Source organism: Mytilus edulis, chromosome 2 (genome assembly GCF_963676685.1).
Source record: "Mytilus edulis chromosome 2, xbMytEdul2.2, whole genome shotgun sequence".
In the NCBI taxonomy this organism is placed as follows: Eukaryota; Metazoa; Mollusca; class Bivalvia; order Mytilida; family Mytilidae; genus Mytilus; species Mytilus edulis.
In genome coordinates, this window is record NC_092345.1 from 87,413,734 (window position 1) to 87,430,624 (window position 16,891).

Genomic DNA, 16,891 nt, shown 5'->3' on the forward strand with positions numbered 1-16,891 from the left:
TTACCAAGGTCCTTTTTTTCGTTTTCTACAGTATTAATATGTTCCACTTGAGCCAGCCCCACAATCCCCAAACGCAAATGAACTTCAGTTGATCCTTCATTTAACCCGATTAATATAACTATCAAATTTCTGAAATAAAAAAAACTATTAAATGGCAATAAAATCCATACCTCGTAGATCTTATTTTGCTGATTTTTTTTTAATGGTATTTTAAACTAGTTTCCCTCCAACTCCTACAGTTTTTGACAAAAAAGAATGCAAAAATGAAAAGCAAGATGCCCAGGTATTCTAAGGTTTCAAAAGTGAAGATTTAAAAAAAATGGTAATGGCAGAGGACAGTGATGGCAATAGTTATCAAGGCCAAACAATTTCATCAATTGGTAAAGAATCTAACAATTACTGAATTTGCAATCTAATTTTATGCAGGCACTAAAACTATAATACATCAATGAGTTATAAATTAGAAATATTTGTATACTATAATATAAAACCCATAAACAAATAATATAATAATCAATATTTTGTGTACATTTTGTTATGTTATTGTTATAACAACTCATATTGTTTTATTATCATTAATAATAAAATGATAATCAGTAATATTACCAATATTAATTGAAAACAAGAGCCTGTGTTGCTCTCCTGGATTGTTTCAAAGGAAAAGATTCTTTGTACAAGTTACAAAACCATTACAGAGGACACCAAGTGATGAAAACAGCTCAGATGACCCTTAGTTCAGAAAAGATAACATGTGTGTGTATATATATATACTAAAACACAACCCCAATCGCGTGTCTGTGGCTGAATTAAGGCATCAAGTTATATATAAGCTTTTTTTTTTACCTGGAATGTTTTGTACTCGTATTATAATCTGATATCGTCTATTTATATATATGCTGTCTATAAGATGCATGATTTTCTCTGCATTAAAAAATCTTAGGGTTTGAACCCATTGACCTGGAACTTATTCATTCTTGCTTTGCATTATAATAGTTTAAATATTTAGTATTCTTAAAGTCATCTTATAAAGTCATGCTGATTAAATACTACAATAGGAAACAATGTGACAATGATTGAATTTAGTATATCAAGTTAAGGTGTGATTATGACCCATTTAAATAGCAAATCCCAAATACACCCTTTGATGGTGTACCTGACACATGAGGAATATACAATTTAGGTAATAGGTACATATACTGTTGGAATAGGTTTCTGCAAGGATTTGTATCTTACTATAAATCCTTGGTTTCAGGTTTGAAATGGAATTTGTTAATTATGTTTTTTTATTAATTATGTGGAAACCAAAAGGGACTGGAATGGCGTCATTTTTAATCAACACCATTGTCCTATATTAGTTATACAGAAAGTGAAATTCTTTTATTCACCATCTTTTACCCATGCCAGCTAACAAATTTTACCACATTATTTTAGTATAATAGAAAAAGTTAACAAGACATCTGATACTAGAAATCTTTACTTTCTTCTAGTTCATGCAGATTAAAATAAAGACATACATAAACAGACATAAACAATAGTAAGTGACATATCTACTAATCTCCTCCCTCTCTACTGTATAGTTTATTAAAAAGTATACAAGTTCACATAATTAAGTTTAGTAGTAAGTTTCAACCTTACAATTATTAACAGAACATGACAGCTGAATGAAGTGAAATATTTAAAGTACATAAAAGATAACAAACTTGATGACTATGACTATATGCACATAAACACTCTTGAAATATATCAAGTGTTTTCTGACAGGAACTGGTCTTATAAGACTTTTTACATTAACATACCAATTAGCAAATTTACATTTAGCTTCTTCAAAGATCCCCAGGTTTTTAATAAGTGATAATAAATAGTTGTAATTCCTGTCAATAAATTACTTCTATGGTTTTGAGATCTTCTCATATAGCCATATGGTCATGCAGTGTGTGTGTATATTCAATTAACATGTGCCTACTATTGCATTTGATATGGTAAAAATTAATAAATTTCACCTCATATGTAATCTGTAACCTACAGCACTTTAACAATATTGTCCATTACAGGTAAAAATATAACATGACAGTTTATGGATACAGATGAAGCATAACCTCCATATAATAGGTTTAACATTTAAAATAACATCAGGCTTTAGTTTGTTCAAATATATACCGGTATTTCAATTTCAAAGATAGCACTGAGTATATAATCTGATACAAATTATGTATTGCTACATTGTAAAACACCAATCATGAAAGTATAAGTTATTCACTAACAAAGTTTGGTATAGCATTTTTACTTATTTTACCAGGAGTCAATATATAGTCGGTTAATGGCTGCAGGTTATACACAGTAAGACTGTCCAAGGCCCACTCTCTAGAAACAGACACTAAACCATGGTGAACATAAAAATCTGAAATAAATAATTAACTAAATTAAATAAAATATGGAAAAGAAACTTTAAATCCAAAAAATACAATAGAGCACATTAAGAATCTTGTCATTTGCTGTTCATAAATAAAGAATCTGAACATTAAATTTTTTATTCAACATCTATCTTCTTTTATTGTTGCTAAAGACTGTCCTTTAGTGTCGTAATATTTAAGGATCTCCTATATTATACATACCTTTAAAAAGTTTGAGTTCATCTGGAGAAGGACTGTCATCATCGTCAGAATCATTATCATAATCTGAACATGTGATTATAACAGAGTGTTGGCGATCTGTTGTATCTTCTATGTTAGACTTTACCTGACCTCCACATGATATCAATAAACTCTTCAAATCATCTGAAAATAGTTTTATATTTAGAAGAAGATGACATGAATATGGTCGCTTACACTTATTAAAAATTTTACTCGAGAGACTTCAGACATATGTAATCAAGATTACAAATTCACTAACAAATGTTTTTAAAAATGTCATAAAGAATATAGGTCATAGTGACCATATTTTCAATTGGCTGAATCTCTACACTCTTTAAGGTGGTCTCCTACTTTAAGGTAACTAAACATGTGTAAGATCAATGTGTTGGTGCTGATGGTGTTGGGAAGTCTTCCTCAGCTTTAAGGTAACTAAACATGTGTAAGGTCAATGTGTTGGTGCTGATGGTGTTGGGAAGTCTTCCTCAGCTTTAAGGTAACTAAACATGTGTAAGGTCAATGTGTTGATGCTGATGGTGTTGGGAAGTCTTCCTCAGCTTTAAGGTAACTAAACATGTGTAAGGTCAATGTGTTGATGCTGATGGTGTTGGGAAGTCTTCCTCAGCTTTAAGGTAACTAAACATGTGTAAGGTCAATGTGTTGATGCTGATGGTGTTGGGAAGTCTTCCTCAGCTTTAAGGTAACTAAACATGTGTAAGGTCAATGTGTTGATGCTGATGGTGTTGGGAAGTCTTCCTCAGCTTTAAGGTAACTAAACATGTGTAAGGTCAATGTGTTGATGCTGATGGTGTTGGGAAGTCTTCCTCAGCTTTAAGGTAACTAAACATGTGTAAGGTCAATGTGTTGATGCTGATGGTGTTGGGAAGTCTTCCTCAGCTTTAAGGTAACTAAACATGTGTAAGGTCAATGTGTTGATGCTGATGGTGTTGGGAAGTCTTCCTCAGCTTTAAGGTAACTAAACATGTGCAAGGTCAATGTGTTGATGCTGATGGTGTTGGGAAGTCTTCCTCAGCTTTAAGGTAACTAAACATGTGTAAGGTCAATGTGTTGATGCTGATGGTGTTGGGAAGTCTTCCTCAGCTTTAAGGTAACTAAACATGTGTAAGGTCAATGTGTTGATGCTGATGGTGTTGGGAAGTCTTCCTCATGTGTAAGGTCAATGTGTTGATGCTGATGGTGTTGGGAAGTCTTCCTCAGCTTTAATGTGTCAAACTAATATATAGGTCAGTAAGACTTGGCATAGAAAAATACCACCAATAAGGATGTATAACCAGATAAATTTATAGAAATGTAAGTAAATCTTGAAAATTTAACTTCTGATGATATTCAGTGAAAATTAGTGCAGTTACAGTAGACACCTTATCAATCCTTTTTTTTTAAATGAAGGGAGCACAATATGGATCAATATTGCCCCTTAAATATTTTTTTTTAAATTTCAACACATTAATGTTGAATTTTGGTATTTCAATAAAACATGGACATTCTTATTTAAAACAATTCTTTTGAACTGGTTTTGCTGCTGTGAAGTTATAGTTAATGAAAAAGTGGCAACAGTACACACAAAATATTCAGTTTTAGTATAACACATAGTAAGAAAAAATAAGGCACAACAACTCCAGTATAACATACTTTCATTAACAGAGAATTCACAAGCTTCTTCTTTTATCACTTCATTCTAAAAGCTTCACTTCAAAATTTCAGAGAATATTTACCTAACTTGGATTTCTTATTCATTTACATTTTCAGTAAAAGACACACAACACTTTCTAATAAGGTGGTAAACTTTGTGTTTTTTTCCTTGATATGGATTCAACAATCCTGTTGAGTTTAATAGGTCATCAGCAAAATATTAATACATTTTGATAGTTCATCCCTTTGCATGATATATAAGTTTCTTGATATTCTAATTTTTTTGCCAAATGCTCTAGTGTAAAAATATATCCAAGCCATTCATAACATGACAGTTTATAACAATCACCTTTTTGTAAACCTTTACTATCTCCTAGAACCAAAAACTGTATGTTATCAAACAAGGGACCAGTTGCACTCTGTCTTGATTTCATTGGTCCATAGTGAAAGTCATCTGTCACAGTATCACCTTTGATTTCATAATCGACCTGAAAGGTAAAAGGTATCATCAAAAGAATAAGGGGTTTGTTGTCCGAAGGGGCTTTGCATAAATGACTTTTTAAATGAAGATCCATTTAGTGGTTAAAAAGATGTCCTTAGTTTCACAAACCACCCTGTACATGATGTAATTTTGAAATACCATAATAGCATAAAATTCTCAGATACTAGTAGCATCACATTCAAGCAATATAGTATCACATTACCATGAAGGTTTGGGGAAAACAGTGTGTTCTGAAACCAAGATGTACACATTGACAGATACAAGTTATCATATATATTCACCAAAAACAGTCATCAATCTCATATGAAATACATTTAAAAACATTTTATGTAAACGCTGGTCAGCACAATTCCATTTTTTACTGTTCATTACCAAATTTGGTATTTCATTTTCAATGATTTTATTAATTCCTGAACCAAATTACAGATACTTCTAGTGATAAAGGTATGAAGAATGTAAATGTATCAAAAAGAAAACCATTTAAATTTGAGAATAATTCATAGCAATTTGTAATGATAGCAAATACAGATAACATAAAACAGACAAAAAGTAATTTAAATAACAGTAAATCAAAGTATAACAAAATTGTGTCTCCTGTGTCTGTTTTACAGTTATATGGAAATATTTAAATTGAATTGGTTAAACTGAGTTAAAACTAAAACTGACCAAATAAAAAATTATAAAATGTTGTTGCAGACACCAGAAACAAAACATCTTAGTTTCTTTTTCAAAAGTATTTCACTAATGAAACAGAACATTTCAAAACATTTTTTTCCCTAGGATTGGCTTGAAGCAGGTTGTAATTTTGCAAGCAAGAATATATCATACATAATAGTGCATTTGTATTTGGAAGTATTTAATTATTTGGTTGAAAGTATTCAAATGTTTAAAAAGCTACTAAGTTTTTCTCAATGATACGCATCATACAAGTTGTTATAAATTGATACAAATTTACATATGATTAACATTAATTAAATATACCTCTGGCAACAGATTACCAGCAGCTCTGGAATCAACAACCCATTCATAATCTAAAATCCAACAACCCTGAGATATCCCTTTAAAAAACTTTAATGTTCTGTCACATACACGGCTGCCAATAGGTTCTGTGAAAGAAGAAATGAAATAAAATAATCCATCATTCATGATTTCTAAAGTACATTGTTCATTAGTAAATATTTTCAATATTGTTTTATATTCTTGACTTGTTTCTTAAAGTTTGGTACATTTTATAATATGCATCTTAAACAATCTGTTTTGATGTAAAATAATAAAATAAAATAATCTAAAAAACATTTATCTTAAAGTTGATATGAGCAAAGTGAGGTTGATAGGGAGTAATTACATTCAATTGAGAATAAATAAGCATAACTTTATGTTATTTAGAGTGGCAGCTTAGGCGAAGGTCAAATGCCACAATTCATTAACTAGAGGAATTGCTTGCCTAGCAAATGTACCCTGTTATTGCTCAAAGAATATTCAATTACATTTTTAGCTACAAATTATGTTTATTTTCATCAATTCCTTTAAATTTCAAAACATTTTGCGTAGTATTTTCAGATTAGATTTTTTTTAAATGGCCAAACTGAATGAAATATTGCCTCTGATTGCCATGATTTCCACAGAAGAAAGCTTCCATGAATCATTTCTGGAAAGAATTTTCACAAAATTGAAAAATAAAAATTTGATTTTCCCATAGGATTTAAATAAGAACTATTTGAAAACAATGAAACCATGTTTGCATCATTTCTAAAAACATTTATCTGTAGTTGTATGATTACTTGTTCAGGGTTCAAACTAATTTTTTTATGATAAATTCAAGGATTTTTAGGCAATTTTTTTTTTTCGCTCTCAAAATAACTTGTTAGATTCTAAATGCATTTGAATTACTTACCAGTCTTAACTATGACATGTGTTACATCTTTACTAAACTTTGTACAAAACTGACACTGATTTAAAACTGCTAGCTTTTGTAGTTCTTTCTGAAATACAATGTTCAATTCTATCAAATCTTTCTGTTCGTATGAGGATTATATTTATATCTTTACAAAGAAGGCATAGGATGTTTTACATCATATAATTTTGACTGATAGCCAACTAAACAGATACAGACTTGATCTCATATGTCTAAGATGGAGAGTCTCCTATCCTACATTATAACAATGTCAATTATCACCAGCAATTGAAATTTATACATGATAATTGTAGATTATTGTTTATCATCTCAATGAAATTGTTTTTTTCAGTTGAGCCAGTACAACAAAAGTGAGAGAAGCAATCAAGTTGAGATGACCAATGATAATCTGTTTAACGCTATTTTACCTATGACGACCTTGTCAATGTAATTGACAACGTCCTGTGTATCCTTAATTTCTATTATTAATTTTTATATCACTCGACTCCCCTGAGAAAGGAAATTATCAGTCGGCAATATCAAAGGAAAATTTCATAAAATAGTGATAATTAAAGATTATCGTTGATCATCTCAACTAGATTGATTTTCTCGCTTGAGCCGGGACAGCAAAAGCAAGAAATGCAATCGAGTTGAGATGATCATAATAATCTGTTTATTGCTATTTTACCTATGACGACGTTGTCAATTTCGTTAGAAACGCCACGTGCCTCCTTAGTTTCTAGCGATAATTTTCCATCTCAAGCGAGTAGCATGATATGAAAAATTATCACAACAAAAGATCCAAGGAAAAATGCACAAAATAGCGATAATGTAATATAATGTGTATATCAATTGTTCATTATAAATACTTTTCATAATTAACTGTTATCACAGAGACATGTCTTGCCCTTTTTTTAATTTTGATTTTGCAAATGTTGAAATTAAAATAGCAATACTTTAACATGTTTCATAAGTTAAGCAAATATTCAAAGTCAATGAACCACAACTGAGGTACATGGCTAAGCAATTTTCATGTAAATGAGATGGGCCAAAGCAAATACAACTGCATACCAAATACCATTGACTAATTATAAGTCGTTCCCTTTAAACAAACTTAAACACAAACTTAAACTTGTAAATTATGTAAAAGTTTCAAAGTCAATGAACCATGATGAGGGGTGGGACTATATAATCTGCATGGAAACGATACTTGCAAATGCCAATAAATTTGCATACCAAATATCATTGACTTAACATAAGAAGTTCATCTTAAACTGATCTTAAAGACAAACTAATATTGTACATGTAAACTAAGCAATTGTTTCTAAGTGGATAGACCATGACTGAAAGGGCAGGGCCAAATATTCTCCATGGTAATAAGATGTGCTAATGCTTATACCACTGAATAGCAATCAACATTTGCCTACCCTTAATGGTTCCCTTTGAACTGACCTAATCACAAACTAATACATGTCAACTAAGCAAAATTTTCAAAGTGATAAACCATGACTAAGGGACCAAATAATCTGCATGGAAATGAGATATGCCCATGCATACCAAATATCATTGCCCTACCACTTGTGGATCACCATAAACTAGACCTAATCACAAACCGATACATTGTTGATGACGCCGCAGACGCCGGACACAGCATACCTATGTCTCGCTTTTTAACTCCATCAAGGCGAGACAAAAACTTCTAATTAAAAAAACAAACCTTTTTAAGTCACTTAAGCATGACTGACAAAGTTGACCCTATATACTGTACACAACAGAGAATGCATGTGTATACTCAAATGACTGTATAACAAGTTTTGTGTCAAACAGGACTTATTCTTAAATTAACTGTATAAAAAAATCAGTATTAAAAGGAATGCATATAATCTTAAGTATTTGTTCAGCCCAACCTGATATGGGACACATGAATGGACAGGAGAGGGACTGGAAAACATAATGGCTCCTCATCTATTGATGTAAGCAAATCATGAAAAATTCTCATTTTTTTATTAGGTAACAGTTGACACATACCACGGTATATTTTTTTTGGTTCCTTCATTTATAGTAAATTCTACCTACCATCTGAGGTAAAATTAATCCAGTTGAAACAAAGCATCTCTGCACTTTTTTTGTTTCAGCTGTATTTGAAACCAATGGAGATAAAATCTTCTGCCTTTTTCTTTCCATGGCAGGTGATAGTTGTGGAGATCTCTGATCTAAGGGGGAATATAATAGTTTAGATGGCTTTGACGTAATATTATCTGTCAACTGATTTCTCCATGGTGATGACTTCATTTGAGAAGGTATGTTCTCATTATTAACTTGGTCTATTACAGATAAATGCTTCTGGTCAATATCTGATCTTGTACTTTGTCTTTGTGATATTAACTCTTTGTCTTCTATACCATCTATTTCCACTGTAGATCTTTCTTTTTCTTGGCTTGATTCTTCAGGTAAAAGTTCAAGGCCATGTTTCCTAAATTCTGTTGTAAAGTCAGTTTCTTCTGTCATTTCAATTTGTTGGGGTGACAAAGGAGGGGGAGATGGTGGGTTTGGACTAAGGAATAGTTCATCGCCTGATTGGTATTCCTGAATTACATCACTGTTCCGAGAAATAGGTCGTTCATTTGGCTCATCAATATCATTGAAATTCAACTTATTTTTATTCTCTGAAAATAAAACAAGCACATTTGGAATGAAACTATACTCTTTTGCTGATTAAATTTCTCTGCCTATAAATTATAAATTTGTTGGATAAAAAACAAACAGTAAAAAGCAATATTTTATTTTTGTTCCAAAGCTTACTCGAGAGCATGCAGTTATCTGTGATTTTTCAATGATGATTTAAAAAAAAAATGAAATAAGAATTTAAAGTATAAGCTGAAGAGGATCTACAAAAACTGTTCCTCTATTTTATACAAACCTGTGCTTCCATCTTCTTCACCTGCTCTTTGTATTCTTGAGCTAAAATGAAAAGTGAATTTGTTAAGTTTTTGAATAATGTAAAACTTAAATGAATTTTGCTTTTCCTACTGAAGAAACCATTGATGAGAGTTGATGTCACATTGTAAAGTAGTTTCCATCAATATCAAGTTTTCTTTGATTCTATTGTATGTTATAAATTGAAGACTACAAGAAACTTTTATTCTAACCTGTTAGTAGCAGTATCAGCAGCCAGCTGTGCTTCTATTTCTTGCATTTCTCTCCGCATTCTTTCTAAATCACTCTCCAATTTGTATCTTTGCTATAAAGATAACACATTCAAAGATATATAAATTCAGCCAAAACTACTCTGTACTCTGTATATCTGTTTAACTTATCTTTCAATATATTAGTTTTGCACATGGTCATATTTTTCTGATGGTGTCTTTATACTTTAATCCATTGGATATTGAATGTTTAAAAATAGCTAATATGCTTGTCCTATGTAAGGATGTCTTTGTTTATCGCTTAGGATTTTTTCCCTTTAAAGACTTCGGTGTTGATTGCATATCTTTGATGTCAGAGACATATATGAGTTATATATATTTGACATATATTATGAGACACTCTGTCCTGAAAATGCAAAGGAGCTGTTCATTTATCCTATTTTTATATTGATAGGTGGATGTTGGAGAGTTGTTATGCAGATGACCTACCTGTGTATTGATAGGTTCACTTTGACTTAAGAATGCAGATGAGGAGGTGTTATTGAGATGACCTACCTGTGTATTGATAGGTTCACTTTGACTTGAAAATGCAGATGAGGAGGTGTTATTGAGATAACCTACCTGTGTATTGATAGGTTCACTTTGACTTGAAAATGCAGATGAGGTGTTATTGAGATGACCTACCTGTGTATTGATAGGTTCACTTTGACTTGAAAATGCAGATGAGGAGGTGTTATTGAGATAACCTACCTGTGTATTGATAGGTTCACTTTGACTTGAAAATGCAGATGAGGTGTTATTGAGATGACCTACCTGTGTATTGATAGGTTCACTTTGACTTGAGAATGCAGATGAGGAGGTATTATTGAGATGACCTACCTGTGTATTGATAGGTTCACTTTGACTTGAAAATGCAGATGAGGAGGTGTTATTGAGATAACCTACCTGTGTATTGATAGGTTCACTTTGACTTGAAAATGCAGATGAGGAGGTGTTATTGAGATAACCTACCTGTGTATTGATAGGTTCACTTTGACTTGAAAATGCAGATGAGGTGTTATTGAGATGACCTACCTGTGTATTGATAGGTTCACTTTGACTTGAGAATGCAGATGAGGAGGTGTTATTGAGATGACCTACCTGTGTATTGATAGGTTCACTTTGACTTGAGAATGCAGATGAGGAGGTGTTATTGAGATGGCGACTTGTGACACTATCTTCTGAAGCTGTAAATAAAATTTTAGACCATTTTATATTCTATAAAGTAATAATTTCTGTCCATGGCATCAATGGTTTTTAACTTATCAGAAGACAGAGCGAAAAATTGTTCAACATTTTTCCAAAAGATATCTACCACATGACATTTTGTCTAAATTTAATGCTACTTTCTTTTGGGTGAAGTTCAAATTGCTAAAGACAGCAAATTTTAGATGCCAAACGATGACAGATTCAACATAATTAAAATTATGCAACAAATCTAAACATGGGACAATACTTTTTATTCAGAACTATAAACCAGAAACTTAAGGACAAGTATGTACACAACTATTGGTCACTGTAGGGCTTTCAACAATGAGAAAACCCATACTGTATAATAAACGATAAAACTCCAGTGCATGACAAAATGTGAAGCAATTCACAGCCTGATTCGAACTCCAAAGAATAAGTGATAAATCATATCAGGCAGACATCATACAACAATGTCAATAACCAATCATATCAGGCAGAAATCATGCAACAATGTCAATAACCAATCATATCAGGCAGACATCATGCAACAATGTCAATAACCAATCATATCAGGCAGAAATCATGCAACAATGTCAATAACCAATCATATCAGGCAGACATCATACAACAATGTCAATAACCAATCATATCAGGCAGACATCATACAACAATGTCAATAACCAATCATATCAGGCAGACATCATGCAACAATGTCAATAACCAATCATATCAGGCAGACATCATGCAACAATGTCAATAACCAATGACCAATTGTTGTTTCCAATTCTATTTCCTGCTTATTTTTATATATTTTATATCAATATGTTTACTGTTTTCATTCAATATATATACCATTAGATGAGTCACTATCATCCTCCACTATTCTTCTTCTTTTCTTCTTAACTCTAACAACTTCACCATCATCATCAGAAATCTGTTCTTCATTAGGCGGTTCAACTGTGTCAACTTCCACGACATCATTTAGGTCCTGTCTATCCTCCACACTGAAAGGCTTTGATTGTTTAAATTCACCATCAATATGGTGCACTGTATGACAAGATTTTATCAACACTACATCTTCATCTTCAGAGTCACTTGACAGCTAAAAGTAAAGAGATGTTTGTTAATAAGTATGTTTATTAGATTTTTGAACTGTGGCAATATTTGAATTACTTTATAGATCATCAAACTCGGCAAAAAATTCAAAGAAAGACAATATGATGGATAGCAACATTGCTAATCAATTCAAAGTAACAGAACCATAACCTAGGGGGCAGAACCTTGAAATGGTTGGCAAACTGATATGTACTGATAGTGATGCAACCTTATAGGCATTGATGTATTACAAGCAGAAAACTTTTAAACAACTGTTGACCTTTGTTGCAGGCGTGACAAAAGTGTCAAATATATTGTATATACTTCTTTTTATATTTTATATACAGAATTTTGATAACCTATCATGTACATTATATATATGTATATGGATCTTAATAAAAACAGGACTACTAAAGAGTAAAACTCACTTTTTTGATTAAATGAAGGCAAAATAACATATATAGAGGATGGAGGGTTGGTAAATTCAAGATTGAAACTTTAAAATGAGGTTAATGTCAAATGAGTTAGACACTCCTAGTAATGAATACACATTTCAAATATTATTGATTGATCTATATAGTTACTGAGAAACAGCCTAATCCATTCACTTAAACAGGATCAACAATGGAAGGCCTGCTGATACACCACAGTAAACTGTATATCTAAATCATTCAAGTTATTTCTATTGAAACTTATCCAAAATCCTAATGTTGGCAACACTGGTAAAGTAACAACCTATTCAAATTAAGACAGATATCATACAAAAACTTACATCTTGATGTTTATCATTGTACTGGTCCCCTCCAATAAGATCAGGTAATGGTGAACTGGGTTCTATATCCACATACTCAACATCATTACTATCTGGTACACTTTTCCTCTCCTCATATTTCTTTATTTTCATATTTTGACCTGATCTGTTAAGCTTCACTTGATTAGACATTGTTTTTCTTGACAATGGGGTCGAAGAATCTGGGATATTATCAACCTCTGGCAACGAAATAGCAGTTTCTTGATCTTCAAATGGTTTAGATTTTCCAGATTGGTATTCTTTTTTTTTCAAATCCAAATGATTTTTACTTTTGTCACTAATATCATCTTCCATTATAGTCAAATCATCTGAGAAATTCAATTTATCCTGACGTATTATTTCATCTTCCTCCTCTGAAATTTCAGTGTCAGCAATGTTGTCTCTCAATAATCTTTCAAAATTGTTTTGTTTTACTGGTACTATGACATCTGTAACACTATCCTCAAGGTTCTCTTTATTTTGACTTTGTAACTCTGGTTTTTGGCTAAATCTTTGTTTTCCGCCATTTAGTTTCACATCTTTGGCTTTCTTAGGTTTTTTAGGGGAAAATGTAAAGGTAGGAGAAAACTTCTGAGCTTTAGGAATGTTTTCTTGTGCTTTCGGTGTGTTACTTTTGGTAGGTGTTAATTCTGTATTCTTCTGGTCTGTTTGAGGACTGTGAGGACTCTTAATTATATTTTCATAAAGACTCTTTATAACATTTCTATAAGGACTGGTATTTTCTGACTTTTTTGGTGAACTGTAGGTTGTATGCACTTGATTACTATTCTCTGATGTAAGAGTTTGATCTTTAATTCCTTCACTTATTTCATTATTACTTTCATACAGGTCTTTTTGTTTATCTAATTCTTCTGAGGCTGACTCACTGCAGGTGTTAATCTGTTGGTTTAAGCTTTTCCTCTTTCTAGCAAGTCCTCTTACAGTTCTTTTTCCTTTGACAGTTTTCACTTTTTCAGGACTTAAGATATCTTTATCTGGGTCTGAAAAATGTTTCTGTGACTTATTTTCTTGATCTATCAATTCCTTGTCAATAGAACTTATATTCTGCAAAGATTCAGGTTGCAGTGTGAAAGGGTCATTTTCCTTTTTATCAATGTTTTCTACTGGTTTAGCAACAATTATGTCTTTAAACTGACCAGTTTTGTTAATATTTTCTATTTCTTGGGTACATTGATTCTTTTTTAAAAGAGATGTCTGACTTGATCGTTCAACAATCAAGGTTAGCACTTCTGATGGTTCCAAGTCCAAACAAATAATTCCCTCTTGGTTCTGAGGTAAGGATTGAGAATAATTGCTCTGTTTCTCAGAATCCATCATAAAGATGTCCTCAGGAGAACAACTTTCTGTGGTCTCCAACTTATCTTTAGCTGTTCTGTCTCCTTCTGTATTTTGACATGCCAACTGTCTCTCTTCAGATCTCCTCTTCTTTTCAGCAGAATTTCTTATATTGAGAGATTTCTGTGACACTAGGGTTGGTGGCAATGTATCATCTGTATCTAGGTTTAAGTATCCTGGTTGACTTTCTCTTTCATTAACTTTGTCCTCACTTTTATTTTTATGTTCGACATGTTCACATTCAGGAGGAGTGCTGTCTTGTTCTAAATCTATAGTCGTCAGGACTTTCTCAACATTACTACTGTTACTCTTTTCTGCAAACTGTTTCTCAAGGCCAACTTTACCTTCCAAAGTTTCATCTTTACAAGTCTGTGTTCCTGATAAGACTATAGGTGTTCCCATCAAATGGTCAGGGATATGTGGTTGGCTTATTATTTCAACATCAGAATCAGGAAACATTTCTTGTGTCTTCCCCATTTTGACTTGACTATTTTTGGTGGAAGTCCTTCTTTTCTGAATTGCTGAGCTACTTGATTGTGATTGATGTTTTCCTGATTTGATGGAATGGTTAGATAAACTGATCATTGAATCGGATTCTGTTGCAGGAATCATTTCAACACTGCTATCAATTTCTATATCAACTGAATTTGAGTTTATCTTAGGTTTTTTTATAATATGTCTTTTTATATTTGCTTGGTCTACAGTTTCATCACTTTCAATAATTCTTGTTGCAGAGCTTCCTAAAGGATTGAAATGATCTCCCTTTTCTGGAGGAAGAAGTATTGAAACACTTTCTTGTGATGTTGTGTCACTTAAAACATCCATATTTTTCAATTGTGATTGGCAATTATTTGAAACAGGTGTGTCCTCCACAACAGATTGAATTTCTATACGATAGTTAGGAGTATTAATATCTTGACTTTTCACTTTCCTGGATCGTAACTTACTCCTGCTTTTCCTCACAGGAACATCAGAGTCTTGGATTTCATTTACAGTTGATACAGTTGACTGACTGCTTATTTCTACTGATTCATTACTTTCTGTAACATTGAGATTTTGGATCATATTTTTTTTCTGCTTTTGCTTTGTTAATACTTTTTCGTTAATCTGTTTCTGATCTTCACTCTGCATTCTATTATTTTGTGAGCTTTGATTTTGAAGTGGTGGTAACCTTTCAGCAGATTCAGGATCAATTTGAGCTTCCATTATATAATCGTCAACACTTTCCGGTACAACCTGGATATCCATTGTTTCTATCTCATTTTCAACCTGTATGTCAATGTTTTCTTGTGTATTTTCCACATAAATATTACTATCATTTGTTCGAACACTTTCATCTGCATTTTCTGATAAATTTTCCACAAGCTGTGACAGATTTGGTGACAAATCTTTATTTTTTCTAACCTTTCTATCCTTTGAAAGATTCTGACTTTTAATCAGTTCATGTCTATTTTCATCTACTATTACATTTTTCTGAGGTTCAAGACTCTGCTGTGTTGGATCTTCCTGAGGTTTGGGATTTCCTAGTGTTGGATCTTTCTGAGGTTTGGGAATCCCCTGTGTTAGATCCTTCTGAGGTTTGGGAATCCCCTGTGTTGGATCTTTCTGAGGTTTGGGAATCCCCTGTGTTAGATCCTTCTGAGGTTTGGGAATCCCCTGTGTTGGATCTTTCTGAGGTTTGGGAATCCCCTGTGTTGGATCTTTCTGAGGTTTGGGAATCCCCTGTGTTAGATCCTTCTGAGGTTTGGGAATCCCCTGTGTTGGATCTTTCTGAGGTTTGGGAATCTTCCCCGTTAAATCTTTTTTATTTTCTATGATACTACTATTTGTTTCCTGTGACACAACATCTGGAAAAGACAAACAATTTATACCTGATTCCTATACATAGATAGAATTGAATACAATAATAATGAAAAAAATCAACAACTCTTATGCTGTGTGTGCGTGTGTGCAGGTGTGAGATTTAATTATGCATCCTAATTCTTTAAAAATGTCAAAAATATCATTGATACCTTTATCTTAAGCTACTTTCAGGTATTTCATTGAAACAATAAAGTGGGAATAACTACTTGAACTCAATATTGTGCTTGATAAATGCAAAGGGATACAGAAGGGTTTCTTTCCTAAAGGGAATAGTCAAGCATCTTCGCTTGCACACAAGTTTTTATTCTAGTTAAAAAAAAATTTGAATTGTACCAGTAAATTAAAAAGTGTCCAATTTATTTAAAACAGTACAGGTTAACACCCCCCCCCCCCCCCTAAAGCCCCTTTAAACAAGAATAAAGAAAAGTAAAAATCCAATACCTTGAGATGGCAGTTCAAACTCCTCTTGACTTGGATGAATGTCAAGGTCATCAGTACTGGTGCTGCCATCAGAGTCGTGACCTGAAACACAAATAAACAGATGTATTTTTCATTTTTGTAGCTTACTATAAGGTATTGTAATAGCTCATTGTTAAAGGATGTACTTATACCTGTAATTGTTCACAGCTTTGTCCTCTAGTCTTAATGAATAGTTGTCTCATTTGCAATCTTACCACATCACCTCATTTTTATAATGTTTATAAATAGATAACATATAAACAATATTTATATAATAAG

At 32.4% G+C, this 16,891-nt stretch overlaps 1 protein-coding gene across 1 annotated transcript in view; it reads right to left on the minus strand.

Moving 5' to 3' along the window:
- Window positions 1-400: 400 nt before the first annotated feature.
- Window positions 401-16,891, minus strand: part of LOC139513284 (breast cancer type 1 susceptibility protein homolog) — a 28,034-nt gene continuing 11,543 nt past the window's right edge. Inside the window, exons 7-18 of the mRNA XM_071301647.1 lie at window positions 16,595-16,675; window positions 12,917-16,137; window positions 11,902-12,151; window positions 10,960-11,045; window positions 9,823-9,914; window positions 9,594-9,634; window positions 8,750-9,339; window positions 6,674-6,761; window positions 5,761-5,885; window positions 4,627-4,765; window positions 2,613-2,774; window positions 401-2,398 (exon numbers count right to left, since the gene is read on the minus strand). Of these exons, the coding sequence (XP_071157748.1) occupies window positions 2,250-2,398; window positions 2,613-2,774; window positions 4,627-4,765; window positions 5,761-5,885; window positions 6,674-6,761; window positions 8,750-9,339; window positions 9,594-9,634; window positions 9,823-9,914; window positions 10,960-11,045; window positions 11,902-12,151; window positions 12,917-16,137; window positions 16,595-16,675 (5,024 nt within the window). The 3' untranslated portion in view covers window positions 401-2,249. The remainder of the gene's footprint in view (window positions 2,399-2,612; window positions 2,775-4,626; window positions 4,766-5,760; window positions 5,886-6,673; window positions 6,762-8,749; window positions 9,340-9,593; window positions 9,635-9,822; window positions 9,915-10,959; window positions 11,046-11,901; window positions 12,152-12,916; window positions 16,138-16,594; window positions 16,676-16,891) is intronic.